Source organism: Elephantulus edwardii, unplaced genomic scaffold, assembly GCF_000299155.1.
Source record: "Elephantulus edwardii isolate Elephantulus edwardi_28Jun2011 unplaced genomic scaffold, EleEdw1.0 scaffold00023, whole genome shotgun sequence".
In the NCBI taxonomy this organism is placed as follows: domain Eukaryota; kingdom Metazoa; phylum Chordata; class Mammalia; order Macroscelidea; family Macroscelididae; genus Elephantulus; species Elephantulus edwardii.
The window spans coordinates 21,176,799-21,198,098 of record NW_006399773.1 but is presented as its reverse complement, the minus strand read 5'-3'; the positions used below and the strand labels follow the sequence as shown (position 1 = coordinate 21,198,098).

The 21,300-nt window shown below is 33.0% G+C and overlaps 1 protein-coding gene across 1 annotated transcript in view; it reads left to right on the top strand.

Moving 5' to 3' along the window:
• The window catches only part of TDRD3 (tudor domain containing 3), a 134,938-nt gene that overhangs the window by 91,267 nt on the left and 22,371 nt on the right, over positions 1-21,300 (top strand). Inside the window, exons 11-13 of the mRNA XM_006882731.1 lie at positions 4-55; positions 5,091-5,216; positions 14,751-14,753. Of these exons, the coding sequence (XP_006882793.1) occupies positions 4-55; positions 5,091-5,216; positions 14,751-14,753 (181 nt within the window). The remainder of the gene's footprint in view (positions 1-3; positions 56-5,090; positions 5,217-14,750; positions 14,754-21,300) is intronic.

The following is a 21,300-nucleotide window of genomic DNA, read 5'->3' as shown; positions in this document are numbered from 1 at the left end:
AAAAATGTGGAAACCTGGAGATGAATGTTTTGCACTTTACTGGGAAGACAATAAGGTATGGTTGCTTTGAAAAGACTCTATATTCATATTAATAAATATAACATTTTAATGGGATGTTATAGGAGGCTACCGACTTTATCTTATGAATTTTGTTTTAATTATAACTGTTTAAAGCCTGTGACTATGACTATATATATCTAATGTATAAAAAGAAAAATAACATAACTGTATTTTTAAAACACTTAGGTACATGTCTCATAATATGCCATTAGAGTTGATGTTGAAAATACTGTGCAAGTGGTTAAGTTGAAGTTTATTTACTTTATCAACTGAACTGTTAATGTTTCTTTTTATGTCTAATTAATTACAGTGATTCATAATAATGAAACAGTTGAATGGCACAAAGTTAAATTCTACAGTTTAAAAAATTCTTTAAAGAAAACACATATATGACCTACTTTTTTTCCTTGCTAAAAAAGTAAAAGCAGTGATTACCTAAGCTGATCAAACCAATCACTCATTTAAATACTTTTTTATTTCACATTATATTCTAGTTGAAAGGAAGAGAGTAAAAGAAAAGATAAAGACAGAATGTGGTAGTGAAGAGTTTTTGATAGATAATGTAAAAAACATTGGCCAGGGGAAACCAAGACAGTAAGCATAGGAGGCAGAGGAGAAGAGAGACCCTCAGAGAGAGGAGTCTTTGTGAAGGTGTTGCCTTCTCTTCAGCATGCTTCTCTGCAAAGTACCCTTCTCACATGAGCACTTCACTCAAACATCACATCCTAGAAGAGGAAGCTTTTTTGTGTTTTGCTTCACTCGCTACATTAATTCATTTCTCCGTTAGGGATTTACTCAATTTTTAAAACATAATTACAATTTAGAAATATTTTTTTCATTCCTGGATTGATTGATACCTGTCTCTTCTGCTAAACGTTCAAGTTCCTTGAAGGTAGAATTAAGTTGTTCCATTTCCGTTTGTAATCCTGCCCTCTCACGGTGTGGGCTCTCATAATTACTTGTGGAATGCTAATTAATTAATGTGAAAGGGTACATTTATAGAGGAAAATGTAGAGTGAGAAGGGACTGAGGGTATCAGTAAGGTAATAATGTCACACATAAGGGAGCTAAAGGATGAGGGTCTTGAATGGATGTGCTGGTGAAGCAATCAAAGAGAAAAATAATGAAATGAACATTTAGTAAGTACAGTAATTTGAGTTGATAAGATCCAGGATATGTTCAGAGCAGTATGTGACTAAAGAGAGTTAAGAACAATAATAGCAAAGATTACAAGGAATGGAAGGGCTACAGATTTAAACTGTATTTAATATAATTTTATAAAGATATGAGCCCCAAGCCCCAGTGTAGATGATGGACTGTAAACTTGGTCTTCTCTGATGATAACAATCAAGAAGGGCATAGAGTAGTATAGAAAATGGCACAGGCTTTCAAGTTTGTCTGAAGGAGGAAACATCATCTGCATCCTCCTTTCTCTCCTCCACTTGGGTCAAGGGAAAAATCCTGAATTCTTAATTGGCCACAAGTATGTCAGTCTTACAAAACAGGTCTTTCACATGACCTCATCCTGCTTCTAAGGGAGCATTGGAAAGCAAATACTGTTCCAATTCAGACTACTCACTTTACAAAATTCCTGGAAACAAATTGCTTTGAGTTGTTGTTGTTGTTGTTATGTGCCGTCGAGTCGCCTGCAACTCATAGCGACCCTATGTACAACAGCCCTAAACTCCGCTTTGGGTAGCATTCAGTATTTTCACCTTTGTGTTGGAAAAAACTTTGTGTTGAGATAAGAAAAGGAGAAATTGCTGTTGGCTTATCAAAGCAGCAGTGCCGACCTTGTAGGGAGCAGCCCTTTGCGCCAGGTGAGTTGAGTAAGGTGAAATCTGGATGCAGAAACCAAATTGTATGAGCTTGAGTGAAAGCTGAGGCCCTTTCTTTGACTCTGCATTATTGCTGCCTTCTACCATACCAGCCTTGAGTCAATTCAGCCATTCCTCCTTATCCCACATCAAGACTACCAAGTGGTGCTGGGAAAAAAAATCACTTACCTTTCTATAATTGTTCATGTGATCTGTGTGCGCCAACCTTCAGCTGGCTCTCACTACTCTTCTGTAGTTCCATGACTGGCATTCTGTTGCATTCTTTTCAGTATTTTTTCCCCAAGTCAGACATTCTGCTATATCTGACAACCAGTAGAAATTACAAGGTGTGGTTTAAAAACAGAGAGAGAGATGAGGAGGATACATTGGAGAGACAGACAGAGAAGAGAAACAAGTCTACAGTTACACAGACCTATCACATACAGTAAATAAATACTGAGTATTCAAAAAGTCTAATTAAATATCTGCTAATTTCTGGGTATTTGGGATTTGTCACATAATTTTACTATGCTGTTACCCAAATGCTTCCAAATTCCTGGTCATTTTCTTAATAAAACTGCATTGTTAATTGCAGTTGCTCTTATCATAAGAATTCTTAATTTATCAATTGCCTCTTTAAATTTATGCAAAATGACTTGGAAAGCTAATGCATGACATTTCCAGAATATTTTGCAGTATATTAGAGTACTGTTAAAATAATTTCATGATCTTCCAAGATGATACTTTAATATTAGATTGTATAATATTTTCATTGTTGAAATCAGATTGTGACTCTAAACAGATTACACCATTACCTTACACGTTGTTAAAAACAAACAAGCAGACAAACTAAACCTATAAAAAAGGTGAAATTCATTACCTGCCAAAACTACCTAGTTTTGGAGGTAGCTCTAAAGTGTCATGTCTAAAAAAGGTAATTTTTTTTTTCAGTTCTGAGTAGAGAATAGGGTAGAGATTTAAGAAAAGGAACTGGCTGTAACTGTTAGAAACAAAATGAGCCGTGGCGATGTAGTGGTTAAACATTCAACTACTTACCTAAAGGTCAGATGTTTGGGTCCAGTAATGACTGTGCAAAAGTAAAAGGTAATAGTCTGCTTCTCTACTCACTTACTTAGTTCTCTTCTGAAATTCTTTTATTTATATATAAGAATTCACATGGATGAGATTACAGTCTCAGACACCTTGGGGAAGTTCTGTTACATAGAATAACTGTGAGTTAGAATCAACAAATAGCAATAGGTGTGTGTTTTTTTAAATTGAGCCATAATCTTAATTGCATTGTAATGTTTTAGAGATAATTAATTAGTACAGTCTATATTTTAGTAGTGTCTTTGTAGTACTATGGAAAGATTAGCTTTATTTCCATAGAGTTGAGAATTAGTTCTACTTCAGGACTGCACTTTCTTATCCTTTCTGTCAGCTGAAATGGTATAACAACCTTCCCATTAGTCTCCTTGTCTTATTGCTCTTAAATTTATCACTGAACTACTCCTACTGTGATCCTAGTCAAAGACCATGTTCTTCTCCCTACCTGAAACATTTTACTTAGGGATAATTATAAAATCTAGGATGCAATCAAATCTTCCAGTATTATGTGTTGTCTGATTTACTATTGATTACACTTTTCTCTATCTCACTTTGTATCAAAAGGAATTTGAATCATGTCCTTTCCTATATTCATCTTCATGTTTTATATATTTCTAATTTTCCTGGAATACCCTTCTCTTTGCTTGGTTAAGCCCTCTTCATCCATTTCATTTCTTATAGAACTCTCTTTATAATTACTAAGTGCCCTGTCACTATATCTCTGTTAAATGCATTTTCCACATTATATAGAAGTGAATTTTCATGTGTTTTATAATTAAGCAAACGGAGGCTAATAATTAAAGCATACTTCTACAAAAAATCAAAAACAGTCACAGAACAAAAAGGAGTGGAGGTGAGAAACAGAGAGGAGATGTGAATGTGAATTCCAAGGTAAAGAACTTGTTTCATATCCAGAAATGAAACATCGTAGATTGATTTACCACAGTTTGTATGAAATATGCTACTTAGTCAATAAAATGGAACCTTTCTAACTACAGAGATTGTAACTGATTTTGGCATAGTTAATATCCAGTTGCACTACTAACTCAAAGGCAGTACATTTCTAGTGGTTTGAGTCTGGCAGAATTTTATAAGAGAAAGGTGGGCATTCACAGCCTTGGAAACTTGATTCAGGGTTGCTAGGAGTCATCCCTGACTTAATGACAGTGAGTTTCAGTTAAAAATGGGAAATAAGAATTCTGTTTCTTGAAACATTTTCTGAATCTGGTAAACCTGTAATTAAAAGACAATGTTAGAATGATGTTGTTATGTGCCAATGAGTCGCCTGTGACTCATAGTGACCCTATGTGCAACAGCCCTGAACCTTGCTAGAATAGGTAGTACTAAAGTAGATCTAACTATACTAACTTGATGAACGTACTCTATAAGAGCCAATGATTCTGTTTTTGTTTCATGTTCATGAAATAATTTGAAGGCCTAAAATTTATGTCTTAAGCAGATTAACTTTTGTTAGAGTAGTCCAATAGATGGCCAAACCCCAAATTCTCAAATACATTCTTAAATTTCCGTCTATTATATAAGCTCGTTATTTGCAACTTTGTTAATGTGTACCCATTCTCCCAGAGACACTGGATAAACTATTATTTTCAAATTTGGTGTGCTTCAGATCTTACAAATCCTGTATATAAGTAATATGCTTACACCCTCTTCAATATCCCTGCCTCACACTAGTCCCCTGTCAGGACTGAAGAAATAAGCCATCTTTGCCATTTATTTTTATCATGTATTTATCTTTTAAAAAGAAATTGCTTCATAGTCATATATATTCTGATTCGTAGATAAAGAGTTTTACAACTTTAACAAAGTCTGTGGCTAAGAAAACATACTAGTTCTTTTATACCTATTAGAATGTGAATCTTCTCTACTGACTCACTTAGTTCTCTTCTGAAATTCTTTTATTTCTATATAAGAATTCACATGGATGAGAATTCCCTTTTTAGCTGCTTTTAGGATTATCTAAAGGTATGTGTTCTATCTTTATAAATATTGCGTATTTAAAGCTCTATGAAGTTTACTGTTTTGAAAGATTAGGACTCTATTGCAACACTGATTATCATTATTTAAAACTTCTTTTTGTCTCTTCAGTTTTACCGAGCAGAAGTGGAAGCTCTCCATTCTTCTGGCATGACAGCAGTTGTTAAGTTCATCGATTATGGAAACTATGAAGAGGTGCTCTTAAGCAACATCAGGCCCATTCAAACAGAGGCATGGGTACGTGATCCAAATTTTGTACGAAGGCATAAGCTGTTCTGAAGAAAGTATATAGTTCTAAAGGATTAGTCATACTTAGAGAAAAAACATTGCAAATGTAATAATGCTTTGAATTTGCTCAAACTTTGCTATCCTTAAGATACAACTTGAATTTCATAATGACACTAAACTACAGTAAAAAAAATAAATAAATGTACTGGAATTACTTTTCTTGTGTAATGTTTTATTGTTTTATGATTTGAAAATGGGTGCCCATATTTCCATGTTTGCCTCAAATTTGTTTGTATGTGTGAAGTGGATTTTTATGCGTATTTTATTCTTTCTCTGTTAACATTAAATTTGCCTAAGTTATGTCCAGCAGTTGTCAAATTTAAACACTGTTGGATACATATATATTGGTTTTTAGTTCAATTACATGTAAAATTAAGAAGAAAGCTTTAAATTATAAATTAATACACACTGCATTTACTACATACATGTGTATATGTATAAATGAACTACAGATACCTCTCTTTTATAATTATTTGGTGAATTATGTTGCTAAATGTTATGATAGACCGGTGTGTTATCTTTGATGATGTTATTTTGAATGTATTAACCTAATGGAGTCCATTTTTCTCAGGACTTACAATACATATTTTCTCATCTAAATATAGTAAAAATCAGGATTAAAAGGCATATTAGAATTCGTTTCACAAAGGTTTTATTTCACTTCATTCTTAAACTGGTGGGTAGCTGTGTCATTTTAACACTAATTTCCCCCCCCCCCATTTCCCTTAAATAGAAAAATATGCTAGGAAATTCTTATTTCCACATCTTTTGTTCATAAGGTCGCCATGAGTTGTGCTCGACTTGATGGCATCTCAACAACACAGTAGCCCTCATTATTGAAACAAAGATTTGTTTTCCCATTAGTAGCTTTTATTTGTAGATTCTAGATTTTTCTGTCACTCAATTCTTCCTTGATCCCCCCAATAAATAAGACAATTGTAAACCTAGTAAGAAGAATAATACTTTGGGTCATAGGTCTTTTTATTGTTGACTTCTGCCAGAAAAAAGTCTCAGTAATTTTTACACTGCTCTGTCATTTTACACTTTGCCATATAATCTTTACTAGTGGCTTGTATGTTTGATTAACATAGAAACTCTCTTTCTCTAATTTTTAACAGCTTTCACCCAAAAGGGTAAAATACCATCCTTCCTAATTTATATCTTTTTTCTTTAGAGAAACGTGTACCATATTTTTACATTTATGATTATCATATGTTGGCTATCTTCATTCTCCTTTCCCATTAATACTCATATTTTAACCTTGATTTGATGGTAAAAGTGATGATTTATTTAGTCTATCTTTCTAGAACTTGAGACTTTGCTGTTCATTATGTGCTTTCTATTATCAGCTACTGCAATAAAAATTTAACATAGAATTCTTATTTAGAATAATAACAAATAATAAGAAATTCATTTTCTTCTCTTCCTAAACAAAAAAGTAGTTTAGGGATTTTTTTTTTAAATCTTCATGTCTTCACCACTTCTTTTTCCCCCTTCCAGGGCATGACCAAAACTGATGAGCATGTTTGTCATTCCTCGTTATAGCTCTTCCATTCATAGGTGTTTGCTACCGGAGCAGTAATTTTCTTTATACAGTCAATGACTTTTCTCCTCTACTTCCCCAAATTATATTCATTGCTTTAGCCTTAATTGTGTAGTTGTTGTGTACAGTCAAGTTGGAACTGACCCACAGTTGACCCTCCAGTGAGATTTCAGAGGCAGTAAGTCACACGGGACGTAATTGCCTATCTTCTTTTAACAGAGCAGCTTGTGGATTCACACTTTGTACCTTTGTATCAGCAGTACAATTCCTTACCACTAAACAACCAGCGCTGCCTTGATTTTAGGCCTTTGTTAATGTAGCAGGACAGTAAATGTTTCAGATGTCCTTACCTATTTGATGATTTAATTCTGGACTGTAGCAATAATTTCCTTTTCTTTCTACCTACTTGCAAATGCTTATTTTTGTTTTATGATATCACTTTTTTTCACTTTTTTCTGTAGTTGATTTTAAAATCTTTTATAAGTGTTGCATATTTTGAAGAAAGAAGCAGGGCAGAATCTATATTTCTTTTAGTATCTCAATTCTTCTGCATAGATTAATAAGCAAACATTTGAGAATCATGCACATCATGATTAAGGATAAAATCAGACTTTCTTTTTAATTTGTATCAACAAATAGTTGAGTAAAACATTTCTCTTTGAAATGTTGAAGCCACCAGTAGCTGGACATGCTTTCATCATCTCCGTTTTAATAAAATAGAAGAGTGTGCTATGAATGCGTGTGTTTCCCCTCAAGAAATAGAATGGAACAATCTTATTTAATTAAGTATAGTTCTCTTTGCTTTTAAAAGTACTGATGTCTGGGGAGATGTCGATAAACACTTTTTTTTTATACTGGCATAGAAATTTAAAGCTAATCATATTTATATATCAGTGTAACAAATTATAAAAATATTTATTGTACCAGTAAAAGAGTAACCCTAATTATGTGATTAATTAGAAAAATGAAAGGGCTACAAAGTGCAGGGAAGTTGTTAGATGCCATAACACAGTTACTAATGCACACTGTAGATTGAGACTTTTCTATTTTTTTAACTCTTTCACCACATATGTGTATTACTGCTTTTAATTAATTAATCAACTAATTGTGAAATTATATTGTAGCTTTTGTTATAGTGTATGTTTGTTATGTTACAAGATGGAAAGCATCTTGTTTTCCTATATGTAGAAGTGATTATTATTGGAGATTTTTTTTTTAACTAAAAAGAGCCTGAGTATAAACCACAGGCCTTTATTGAAATAAATTGCCTGTTTTGATTCTTTAATATGTAAGGGCAGGTTAACAGATAAAAAGCATGAAACAGAGACTTCATAGCTAAATTAATGGTCTATTGAATGGAAAATTAAAATAAAAATCAAATTAGCTGTTTACATATATGTTTTCCTCATGAAGTCTAGGAATTATTTACCTTAAATCTGTTTTAGCTTTATATTTTCTATTTCAATCTGCATATGCCTTTTATTTCCAGAACATACTCAGTGATAGTATTCAAGATAGAAAAAATATATGTTCGTTATGAGTTAAATATTTTATTCCCTCCAAGTGATTTGTTATAAAAGTAATTTAATGATTTACCTTGTTGTTTTCAATTTAACTATACTCGATTGTTTTAGATATCACAAGATAATACAGTTTTAATTTCAGTGCCTTGATTGTAATGTTATTTATCATTTACCACTGAACTGACTCATAACTGACCCTCCAGTGGATTTTCCGAGGCTATAATTTGCATGGAAGGAGATTGTTTCTCTTTCTCCTGTGGATTGAACTGCATGCCTTTGGGTTGACAGTGCAACTCCTTACCTCTTAGCCTCCAGAGCTCATGGTAATTGATTCCCTAACTATCTCATTATTTATATTAATCCTCTATTTTCTTTCTATTTTTCAAAGAATAGGTTCTCTGTACATGATATGGCTTTGGCTTTTTAACAAAATAAATGAAACATTGTAGAATCTTACTGTCAAATTACGGAAAGAAAACCATAATATTCTGTTTCTGATCATTGCATGAAAAACATTAAAGGCAAAGAAAACCTGCCATTTGTATTGTCTGCAGGCATTTGAGAGAGAGAGAGAGAGAGAGAGAGAAAGAGAGAAAGTGAGAGGTTCTAAAAACCAGTCAACCAGTAAAAATATACCACAGATATTTTGTAACTTTTTATCAAATACATTGCTGCGGCTGCCATTGCCCAAACAGATCTTGTGTGTTTTTTAAGTGTTGCTTCTGAAAAACTCTTCTAAACCTGAAAAGATACTTGCTGATTTTCCAAGTGTAGCTATGCATTTCTTTTTCCATTTGGAAAAAGTACAACTACATACATCTTTGGATCCATAAGGATTTGTTTAGTGTTTTGGGTTTGGTTGCAGTTTTTGTTTTTTTTTGGGGGGGGGGTTGGTTTTTTTTTGTTGTTGTTGTTTGTTTTTTTTTAAAGAAGGCATTTCTCCTTTTACTTATTATTTACCCTAATGCCATTAAAGACCCCGAAATCCAGATTCTTGTTGCACTAGACCACAGATGGGACCGGCAGATATAGATGAGGCAGAGGGCATGACTGCAGAAGCTGGTGTCTGGGGCATTCGGCTCACTCCTCACTTGGTTCCTCTTGCTCCATGCTGCACCTGTCCCCTCCATCACTGACACCATCGCCACAGTTCCCTTCCTCTTCCTGTCTCCAGCTGCAGCAGCAGTAGAGGCAGGAGTGATGGCAATAATTGATGAGGACATCCCAGATAGGTTCCTCTGATGTTTCAGTGTGTGTTTTGCACAACATACAAATTGCTAATGCACTATTTCACTGGACATATTATGAACTTTCAACAGTACATACCTTTATATACATAGTCTATTGAGACTTTTATGCCTAATAAAAGTATTAGAACAATACAAAGTTTCCAAACTTACTTTTTAAAGTTTACTAATATCTGCTTGGTAACACCAAATAATCATCCTTCATCAGTTATTCCAAGAAGAATAGTTACAATTGTATAGATAAAGTTAGTAGTTAGTTCTAAGACATTAACATACATACTCATTGTCTTGGCAGTGACCCTGGTAAATGGCAGATAGATTGTTACTGTTTTTTTACATGTTCACTTTAATTGTGTTTCTGGGAACTGATACTGTTCTAGGTGTGCGATACATCTTTGTGAATAAAACACACACCACATGAAATCTGCCATTTGCAAAGAAGAAAAAGAAAGTAATCATTTTACTTCTATGAAATAATTGTGATGATTATGATGATATATTTTTCTCTTACACGTTGAGTCTTTAAAATAAAATAGAAGTGGGGGATATCTTGAGGTTTTAATTTAAATAATTTTTAGATACTTGTTTGAAGGTAAAATGAATGTGACAGAACATTTATAGCTAGGCAGTAAATTTCAGTTATTTTTAACGTTTTTGTCTATATTGTTTCTTTGAAGTAAATTTTTAAGGAGAACTTCTTTTTTAAAAATATTTAGGTTTTTTATATGTTTAAGCAAAGGATTTACGAATCTCAAATTTTATTTTTATAGTAATATAACAGTGTCCCAAGTTTATTTTATGATTATGATTTAGGAAATGTTTGAAAGTTACCTTTCTAGTTCAGATAACATTAATAAAGAGCCATAAATTATTGTGTCATTAACAAAAACTTAAAAAGAACCACATAAAAATAAAACTTGTTTAATGAGGAAGAGTTGAGAGTTGCTATATGTACATTAATGGATTAGAAAGGAATCCTAATTGTATTAGTCAGGGTCATGTTAATGATATTAATGATATAATAATATGTCTAGATTTTAGATACTCATTTATAGCTAGTTTATATTTTATATCAAAATATCATAGCAGATTTTAAAGGAAAACGTAGAAAATTTGTTTCAAAAAATGGTTATAATTCTCTAACAATAAAGTTCTGCCAAATAGTATTCAATAAAAAGTACAAGCATTTCTTTGATATATAGTCCAGAGACTTCATTCTTACTGATAAATTCTTAAATAAATTATCAGTTATGTTTTGTTATTCTTAATTTTTTATTAAAAGCACAGTTTGGCTAAGATCACAGAATTAATGAAATATCTTTGCTTTTATCATACATATTTTGAGAATCTTTCAAAGATTGCTGTCTGGGCAGTGCTAATTTTATTTCGCATTATAAACATGGAGTAAGACTGAATGGCTGCATTTAAAGTACATTTCAAATTGTGAACAGTGGAACTTGGGGACTCCATGCAATAACTTTAAGGTTTTTTTGAATAAAGTTTAGCTGTAATCTCTGTACTTATTTTCTTCTCCATCTATTATGCAGTCTCTCATAGCTCCTAGAGGAGGCTTTGTGAATTATACAAAGAGATTTTATTGGAGATAGGGAAGCTCCTAATACAGAGAAATGATTCATTCATAAGTATACTACATATGCATGCACATGTCAGCTTAAATACATTCATATGTACCCTTTGTAATCTAAATTTACTTCCTGATGACTCAATTCAATGTAGTGTATGAGTATGTTGAGTCTGAGACCCAGCTACTAAATTATTGAACAGCTGTATTTTATTAACTGTTTAAATTAAAACTAAGACAATGATATGTTATTTTAACAACTTGGATGAAATATTGTTTGAATTTTGGTATTTGATGGCTTAATATATTGTAACTGCACAGATGAGCCGCATATACAAACATCTTTAAAGGCTTCTGGGTAATTGGAATTTTCCTTTAGTGAAGAAAATCCAAGATCATATTAATTCCTGTTCCTTTTCCTGAAAGTTAAATAAACATCAATACAAAATAACATGGCAGAGTATTACCATGTTATTAAGTATTAATATTTACTATTACCTGAGATTCACTATCTTTTTAAAAGTAATTTTAATTATACTTTTTTAACTTTATAAAACAATTTGAGCTTCCAGTTATTTAGCTTCTTGAATGTTAATTCTCAATTTATAATAAATATTTTTAAATCCACAACATTCTTTTTTTTTAAAAAAATCAGTAAATATTACATTCATTTTCATCTTCTAAGTATCTTTTTAATTAAGCTGATTTAATACATGGTATGGACTTCTGAGCATTTGAGGTTGGTTATTTAAGAAATCAATTGATAATGCAGTACATTGATGCTGAGTATGATACAATTTTTCCTTTATAATATTCTTTAGAAAGTCTTATGAATGAAATTCATAGCAAAGAGGGCTAAGAATGTATAGTAAATTTGTTTTTCTTTGACATTTTTATTGGTAAACTTGAGGCTTGTTCTCTTCTAAATAAATTTTGTGTTTGTATTTGCATTATTTAATAGAGAAACTTTTTTTCCAACTACAATAAATTTTACCTTTCCTCTGCAGAGATATTTAAACAATTTGCTAATACGTTTATTGCACAGGAAATAGTAAAATAATGAAAATGAGGGATATTTTGGCGATTTTTATTTCTTTATTCCCAAAGGTACCACTTTTATATTAGTAATGTACTTTGAGTAGATTTTCATCTCAATATATAAAACAAGATTTTTATAACTTTAAAGGGACAATTTTTCATTAAAAAGAAAAATTCATACCATTGTACTTTACTCTTTGATGAATTTTGAGTCTCATCCCTTTGTGTCTACAAAAGGGCCATAAAGAGTAACGTTGCTCATTGTGCTGTGGGCTCTGTGCCCTTGGCCATGGAGTTCCCATGGTGTTTTTCTTTTCTTTAGGCAGTGATGGTGAACCTTGATGTGGGAGGGCTAAGGGTGGACCCAGAATACAGATTTTATTTTGTCCCATACATGAACTGTCAGTTACTGTTTCTGTCATATAGTCCTGTTTGTGTCTCTGCTTAATACTGTTTCTCTGAATTACTGTCTTCATCCTGTTTATTATTCATATCTCTTAAGTTTCCATTTTGTTTCCCAAACATCATAGGGGTTTTTGTTTTGCGTTATTTTTTGTTTTGTTTTTAAATTTTTTACTTTTCCACTTTACTGGGCAATATATCTTAATATCTATAGACTAGCTTTCTTACCAATCCTAATCCTGATAAACATCAATGGATCTGTGCTATTTATTCTGGAATCGTGTTTCACCATCACACCTCTAGGAAAAGAATGAAGTTGTTCTGTCTCCTAGTGAGAAACATTCAGGTGTTGTAGAGTTTCCAGTTCCATTAAACTTGGGAACTGCTGACAAGAATCTTCCACTTTGGATTGAAATAACTCCTTTAGTGGCTCCATTCAGAAGGAAAACGAATTACTGCAACAGTGAGTACATTTTTTTGCCTTCTAAAAAAACTCATATGATTTAAGATAAGCATAGTGAAGAAGTTCTAATTAAACAGTTTGTGGCATTATATTAAAAAATCATTATTAAGTCTATATCTATCTATCTATCTATCTATCTATTCCTCTCCCTCCGTCCGTCCATCCATCCATCCATCCATCCGTATATATATATATATATATTTTTTTTTGTGTGCCTAGTCTATCTAACTCACAATTTTTAAAGTATGTTCTGAGAACATGCTCTAGTTCTGCTTCATATTCAGTTTGACAAATGCTGGATTAAAAACCAGTTAAGTATTTTTTTTAATTAAAGGACTTCTTGAGACCAGTAACTTAATTCTTCAGCTGAAAGCTACATAGTATATAGTGCTTCATAAACATATTTATTCACAGAATTCTTATCTGTTGTTATTGTTTTGTGAATACCATACAAAACAAAAATCCTTCTACCATCAAATTGATTGCATTTTTTTTACATGCCTGTAGGACATAGAACATTTCATGGGGTTCCTAAGATTTTAAGCCTTTACAGAAACCAACTGTCCTGTCTTTCTCCTATAGAATATGAGGTTGGTTTGAATTTCCAACAGTTTAGTTAGCAGAGCACCTGAGTGCTTAATCACTTTATGAAACTGTTAAATTCTATAAGAGATTGATAGTCTTGACTAATTTCATTCTAGTTTTCAAATTCCCTACCTGTAAAATGGAACAAAGGTTTATGTTTATAATATATTGTTTTAGATTTCTTGTACCTCTTATTAGTATCAAAATAGAGTATTTTGTTATAGAGATGAAATATATGCAATAAAGCACTTTGTCCTCAAACATGTACCAAATACATTCTTTGTTTCTTTTAGTAAAGAAACAAAATATATTTCCAAATTTTTAGGCCATAAAACAAAACTAGACTTGTTGCCATTGTGTTGATTCCAACTCATAGCAACCTGTCATAGGATAAGGCATATCTATACTCTATCATGGGACAGAGTAGAACTTAGAACTGTTCCGTAGGATATAGAAGCAGATAGCCACATCTTCCTACTGTGGAACAACTTCTGGTTTGAACTTCTAGTCTTTGGGTGAGCAGCAGTTAACCATTGTAGCCCCAGCACTATTGGTAGTCATGGTTAAGTATGTAAAAAATAAAGCTTTTTACGGTAGATGTAATTAAGTGATGTTTAATTTTAAGTTAATACATAAAAGCTTTCGAAAATTGTCATTTGTGAAGACTCTCACTATAACATTCCTAAGTACCGTTGAGTTCAGACCAACTCATAGGTGACCCTCCAGTGGGTTTTCCTTTATCTTTCAATTTTAAATAATACCATTTTTTTCCTTTGGATTTTCTTTTTGTTAATAATTTACTAAGACAAAAATCTGAACCACTCTCTCCTCTCCCCCCATTTGTTCTTGCTAGAGTGGGATTATTGTTGTGAGGTGCCATCGAGTTGTGTACAACTCATAGCAACCCTATCAATAGATCCGAACCGTGTCATATGTCATGCCATCTCACAGTCTCTTCTGATACACTCAACCCACTGCTGTAGTCACTGTGTCAGTCCACCTGGTTGAGAGTCTTCCTCTCTTTCACTGTCCACCCCCTCCCCAACCTTTCCAAGCATGATGTCATTCTCCAAGGAATAGCCTTTCCTGGAAAAATGCAGGAAGTATGTGAAACAAAGGATATGGGATATTCAGTACTCTTCAACACCTCAGTTCAAAAACATCCATTTTTTTCCTTCTGTCATCTTTAGTAATTGTCCAGCTCTAATAAGTAGCATAGCAAGTCATTGAAAAGACCATGGTCTGAATCAAGCAAACTTTAGTCCTCAAGCTAACATAATTGCTCTTCACTAATTTGAACAGATCCCTGATTGCAGACTTTCCCACTCTGAAATTGGTTACTTATAAATAAAATTAAACATGCAAAATTCATTATTTGTAAGGGGCCAAAATTTTTCCTTTATTTCAACATTTGTTTTACTCTTTTACTGTTAGGGTATTGTGTTCTCCCTGAAATTTTTGAATTACATTGTTTTGATCAGTTTAAAGCTTGTATTCAACACTTCCTGAAAAACAAACATAGATACTTAATTGCTCTTGACTCTTGTTCTTTTTTTCCGCAGATACTATTTGTTAAGTCATGTGAGTTAAGAACCTTAGAAGTCATTAAGGAGCTCAATTGAGAGATTTGTGGTGTGTGTGTGTGTTTTAATATCTTTATTTCAAGGAACAGCACCTTTCCAGGCATTTGTAATTTATAAATTAGGGCTCAGTATTCTGTTGGGCAATAGCTACCAGAAGTACCAAGATCCCTGTAAATAGTATACATGATATAAAGTACCTCTCATTTAGAGATTGATGGAATCCAAATATTGAGTTAGCACAAGGACTGATTTGGTACTTGAAACACTGAAAGAAGACCAGTAATGATTTGTCCAGTGATTGATGTAATCTTGTTGAGTACTGCCAAGTTGGAATCAACTCAAAGGGGATTTTAAGAGGCAGCAAATCCCACTAGAAAAGAGTGCCCAACTTTCTCTCATGCAGCACCTGGTGGATTCGAACCATAAAAGCTTGAGTTGGCACTGTAACTCTTTACCACTAAGCCATCACAGTGACCCCTTTTATTATTGAAGAGAACTTCTCAGAAAGCAAGTCTGATTTCTAACAAATATCCATAGAGTTCTTTTTTGGTAAGAAATCTTGTAAGGTACTTTGGAAAATAAGCCAACAGTTTGGTCAAAGGAATAAAATAGAAAAGTAGATATATTTCTTTCTTTCCTGAAGAAACATATTGATAAGATCTTCATTAGCCTTAGTTAGTTTATGTCTGGGAACCATTGTTGGGATGGTTCTTGATTATAACTTTGTTAAGTATGTTAAATGAATAGTAGGTATAGTGCCAAGAAATAGGTTAAAAAGTCTAACATTGATTTCTTAGGACTCATGTTAATCTTGGAAACTTTGTATTTACTTTTTCATTTTGCTTAATATATGCTCATATTTGACAAGTCATATTATTAGGGAACTAGGGTCTGAATAATAGCTTATTATACAAAAGATATTAGATTAATTTTATAAAACAATGCATGAGAATGATTATATAAAACACAATGTAAATGAAGAATAGTATGAAACACCATCTGTATATAAGCAAACCAATAAAAGTATACAAATAATTGCATGTAAATCAATAAAAATTAAAAAATTAAAAAGAAAAATAAAAAATTAAAAATCAAGTTAATTCTATTTTTATATATTAAAATTCTAAGATTGTATACTTGTTATTTTTTAAGTGTTAATGCTCATGTAGTCTCCTTAAATATCTGAAGAAAATTGTACTAATTTTTCGGGAGGAGGTCATAACATTGTAAATCAGTCACTTCTAAATTTAGCTAATATTCAAAAGAATGTGGCGTTAGACCATTTTCAACATAAAGCATTGAAATCTGAAAGGGAAAAGGAAAACAGACCTATCCAGAGCTTGGGAGCATTAATGCTCAGTAATTCGTACTTAGTATTTAGTACTAAATCTTTTCTTCCTACACCTATCTGGTAAGCTTATTTCCCCCTCTTCTTCTCTTCCTTTCTTACTCTGCCTCATACACCTTATCTTAACATCTTTTCCTTTATCCTTTTATTTTATGTAGAGTATACACATTTTTATTCATCAAATTTTCAGATGCGTTTAGCTGTCTGGTTGGATATACTTCAAGCTACATTCTCCAAGCTATACTCCTGACGTGCAAAGTCAGGTTAGAGGATCTTTTAAAGCACAGAAAATCTTTAAAAACTTTGAGCATAAATACACTAGTACCGATGGTTGCTCTTTTGTATGTCATGGTTAGTTAATGCTTACACTTCTCATCTCTGTAGATAGTAGTTTTCCAAAAATGGAAAGATATTTAGAGATTATTACTGTGATGTATTGGAGCTCAGATTTTAGAAATAATAAAAAATTGGTAGAATTCTCTGTCTACTGGGTATGATTTTTTTATCCAAAAAAAAAAAAAAAAAGAAAAAGATTCTTTCCCCTTGGCCACCAAAGCTCTGAAAAGATAGAAATGATCATCAGTTGGTAATATGCCCAGTGCATTTAAAGTATATCCCTATATTCATAAGACATTAGCAAAGGAAATAAGATAATAATGTTTTGCTGAATGTGCTTAAAACTTAGGAAGAACGTAAATTGTGAAAATGGAAAATTAAAGTTGTAATTCCTTTAAGAAAAATTAACTTTTCAAGAATCTAGCCTCTAGAAACCCTGTGTTTTATTATAGAAAATTAATTGCAAAGGCCTTGATTAAAAGCATTTTAGATACAGCTTAGAAACGAATAGGATTTACATCTCAAGAAGATGATGATGCATATACACTTTCTCATTCATTAACGATTCTTACCAAAATTGGGCTATGAAAAGACTGAATATGTGAAAAATTCTAACCATTGTAATGACTAAATGCTTTAATGAATGCAATTTTTAATTGCTTTAATGAAATAATCACAGAAAGAGGATGATTAGGATGGGGAAGCAATTCCCATGGAGTAGGTTTAAATGGTTCTTACTCAGATTTTAAAATGATTTTTATAATTGTTTTATTTTTAAGCACCACTCGATGGCACATAACACACAGTTTTAAAGTAATGCTCTTTAAATCATAAAAGTGATGGGAAAAGTTACTATCTGAAATAAGAATTACTATGCCTCTTGGTTATAATACATTTTTAAAAATTGGCAAATTACAGTTAGAAGTACTTCTGACATTGTTTACTATTTACTGCCATTCTTAACTCCAAGACTGAGAAACATGTTCAGTTCTCTAGACATATTCTGGAAGGATTTGGTGAAAAGCGGGTCACTAAGACATCTAAATGTGTACCCTTTTGACCTTTAAAACAAATGGAAAGGTCAAAGCTGGTCTTAGGCAAATTACTTCCACCTCCCTTTTTGCCCCTGCCTGCTTCAGCTCCAGGGGAGCTGGAAAGTGCACAGGAGGAATCAGAAGACCTGGGTTCGAGTCCCGGCTCTGCCAATTACTACCTATGTGACTTTGGGTAAGTTGCTAAATCTCTTTGAGTCTCAGTTTCAGCACAAGGTTGTTGTAATGATTAAATAATATGATTCATGTGAATGTGCTTTTAAACTCCCAAGGTCTATAGAAACAAATTTTTATTATAAGCATAACTCTCCATCTTCCAAAGCCTTCTGAAGTCTGTCTTCAGCTATGCCTTTTTAAAGCAATCTGAGAAGACTTCTTAACTTCTTTACTTCTGTGTTCTTTCCATGCTTTTATTCCTACCCTCTGCATGCATTAGAATGAAATATTCTCAGACTATAAAACCAGGATAAAAAAATTAAATTTCATTAGAGTATGGCTCTTGCTTACCTTTTAAAAATTACCCTTGCAATTCTTATCTTGCTTCTTTAATCTTCTCAAAATTATGAGTTTTAAAATGTTTTAAAAAAATCCAATATTTGAAAATGCAGACAGTTGGGAAAAGAGGTTTTGGTAGAGAGAGGTCTTGTAGATACTGTTTTCCTGTTTATCCTTTTACTTGTTAGTAAAATAAAATAGGAAGATGAGAGAATGAAAATGTCTTAACCCTTTTTTTGTCTGTGGGAAAAGAGCTTGGAAATAAGTTGTAAGTTTTTCAGAGGTTTCTTTTAAAACCTGAATCTTACCCTGAGGATTAATCATAGAGAAAAGATAGCAGTTTAGTAGCCCTTTGTTTATTGAACTCTTCAGTGTGTTTAACTTTTACAAAACCTATCTACTGGATGCTCAGTTCATAGGTGAGAGGGGCAGAAAAAAGAAATCTCACCTCTGGGGTCACTTCTGGGTTGAAATTAAAGGATAATTAGGAGGGCCAAAGAAGAGCCCATATCCTTGGTGCAGCCTTTTCCCACAGTCTAAGAATGCTTGGTGTAGCTATGTGTAAGAAATAGTAGTTGTGTTCACTTATGTGAATTGCTTGCCATTAATGCCTAATTACCATGCAGCACAGTAACAGCTATTCATGTAATTAAGTGAATAGATTAACTTTGTTAAAGATTTTTTTTTCATGGCCTTGAACCATTGACTTGTGCTCAATATGGTTTCTTGCTGAAGTAGCAGCACCATCTTTTATAACTAAATTTAAAGGAAATACCAAACTCTAGTAATAGTTAGATACAACCTTCATAAAGTACAGGTTTAACTTATGAATTAATGAAAACAATATGTGATAGCATATACTAGCAGAAATGCAAACATTCATACATTGGCTGATGGCAGTGTAAATTTACCCTGTGATTTTTTTCCCACCTAAACCCTAAAAATGTCTTACTCTTTAAACTTTTAATCCAGTAGTTATTAATCTGTTTTGGGGAAACTACAATGAGGGAATAAAACCTTTATATTTTCAGAGTTGGTCATTGCAGTATTATTAGCGTAGTGAAAATCTAGAAGCTACTTACATTTTCAATGATAAGAGAATGGTAAAGAAAATAATCATATATGTATTGGATGAAAACCCTATGAATTTTTTATAATAAGGCCATTATAAAGAGTATGTATCACAGGAATAAAGCCAGTAAAAGCAAGTTATAGGTTGTTGTTGTTGTTGTTTGGTGGTGGTGGTGGTGGTGATGGTGGTGGACCATCAAGTCTGAACTGACTCATAGCTGACTCTCCAGTGGATTTTCATAGGTGGTTAATTGCTCCCTCCAAGAAGCTGGTGGCCTTGAAGCACGTGCCTTCAGGATTTCAGTGAAGCTTCTCACCACATGGCCACCAGAGCTCCTAGATAGAATTTATAGATTGACTACATTCAAAGTAATGATTATTTTAGGATTACTGTCTACATATAATTGTGGTATAAACATATTCTGTATGTTTTTATTCAATTATATACTTTCTGTAATTATGTATTACACTTTTAACTTAGAAAAGGAAGAATAGATAAAAAGAGTAAGGTTTAGTAGTTGTTGTAGTTATGTGTCATCAAGTCATCTGCAACTCATAGCGACCCTATGTAAACAGCCCTAAACCCTGCTCTATCCTGTGCCAATCTCACTGTCTCTGACACACCCACCCCCATTACTCCAGTCACTGAATCAATCCACCTCATCAAGGGTCTTCCTCTCCTGTGCTGTCCCTCCATCCTCCCAAGCATAACATCCCTCTCCAAGGACTGATCCCTCCTTACATCATGTCCAGAGTATGTTAGATGAAGCTTCAGAATCCTTGCCTCCAAGAAATGGAATATTAATCTTAAATCACCGAGATTAGGAGAAAAGGATCAATTAACATGAGAATAGAAAGAGGATAAGCAAAAAAGTAATATCTTAACTTTATGAAGACAAAATTGCAAATAACAAATTAAGTTGGATTCTTATACTCATTCTACAGTAATGATTTTATACAGTATCTTTCCTTGTGGGACTGAGTTAGTTCACTCAGTGTAATGCTCTCCAGTCTCTCCCAAGTTAGGTAATAATTTACAAAATCATTGCTACTGCATACTGCATAGTATTCCATCATGTGAATGTATCATAATTTCTCAATCCATTTGTTTGTGGCTGGACATTCTGGCTGTTTCCATGTTTTTGCAATGGTGAATAAGGCTGCTATGAACATTGACGTACAACTCTCAGTTTGTGCCTCAGTTCTCATTTTCTCAGGGTATATTCCAGGTAATGGAAGATCTGGGTCATACGGAATTTCTATGCTCAGGTTTTTGAAGAAGCTTCAAACCACCTTCCAGAATTGTACCATCAACAATGCATAAGAGTCACTTGATGGCTTTCAACAAAACAACAAGCTGGAAAGGACAATGAGTTTGACAGCAAGGACGCTTGCTAAATTGCTAATAGAAAACAGTGGTAAGGTCAAAGTGGATAAAACTTTAAGAGTGGTAGCTAGATTCCGTGACTATAGCATGTGGAAAGCTCTTAATGAAATGATGTACTTGAAAATTGGTCACTTGAGAGTAAGCAGCAAATAAGAAAATGAAGTATGATCTATTTTTAAGATCGTGGCTTTGAAAATAAAGAGGATAAAAGATTAGCGTAAAGAATAAAGGATAAGTACAGCCTATGTGAAAGGAATTGGCAGATGCAGAAGAATTTAAGGAAATAGCATTTGATCCAGAGCCTATGGTGATGAAGGCAGACGTTCAAGCTGCTTTGAAGGAAATAGCAAAAAATAAGGCCCCCGGAATAGATGGTAT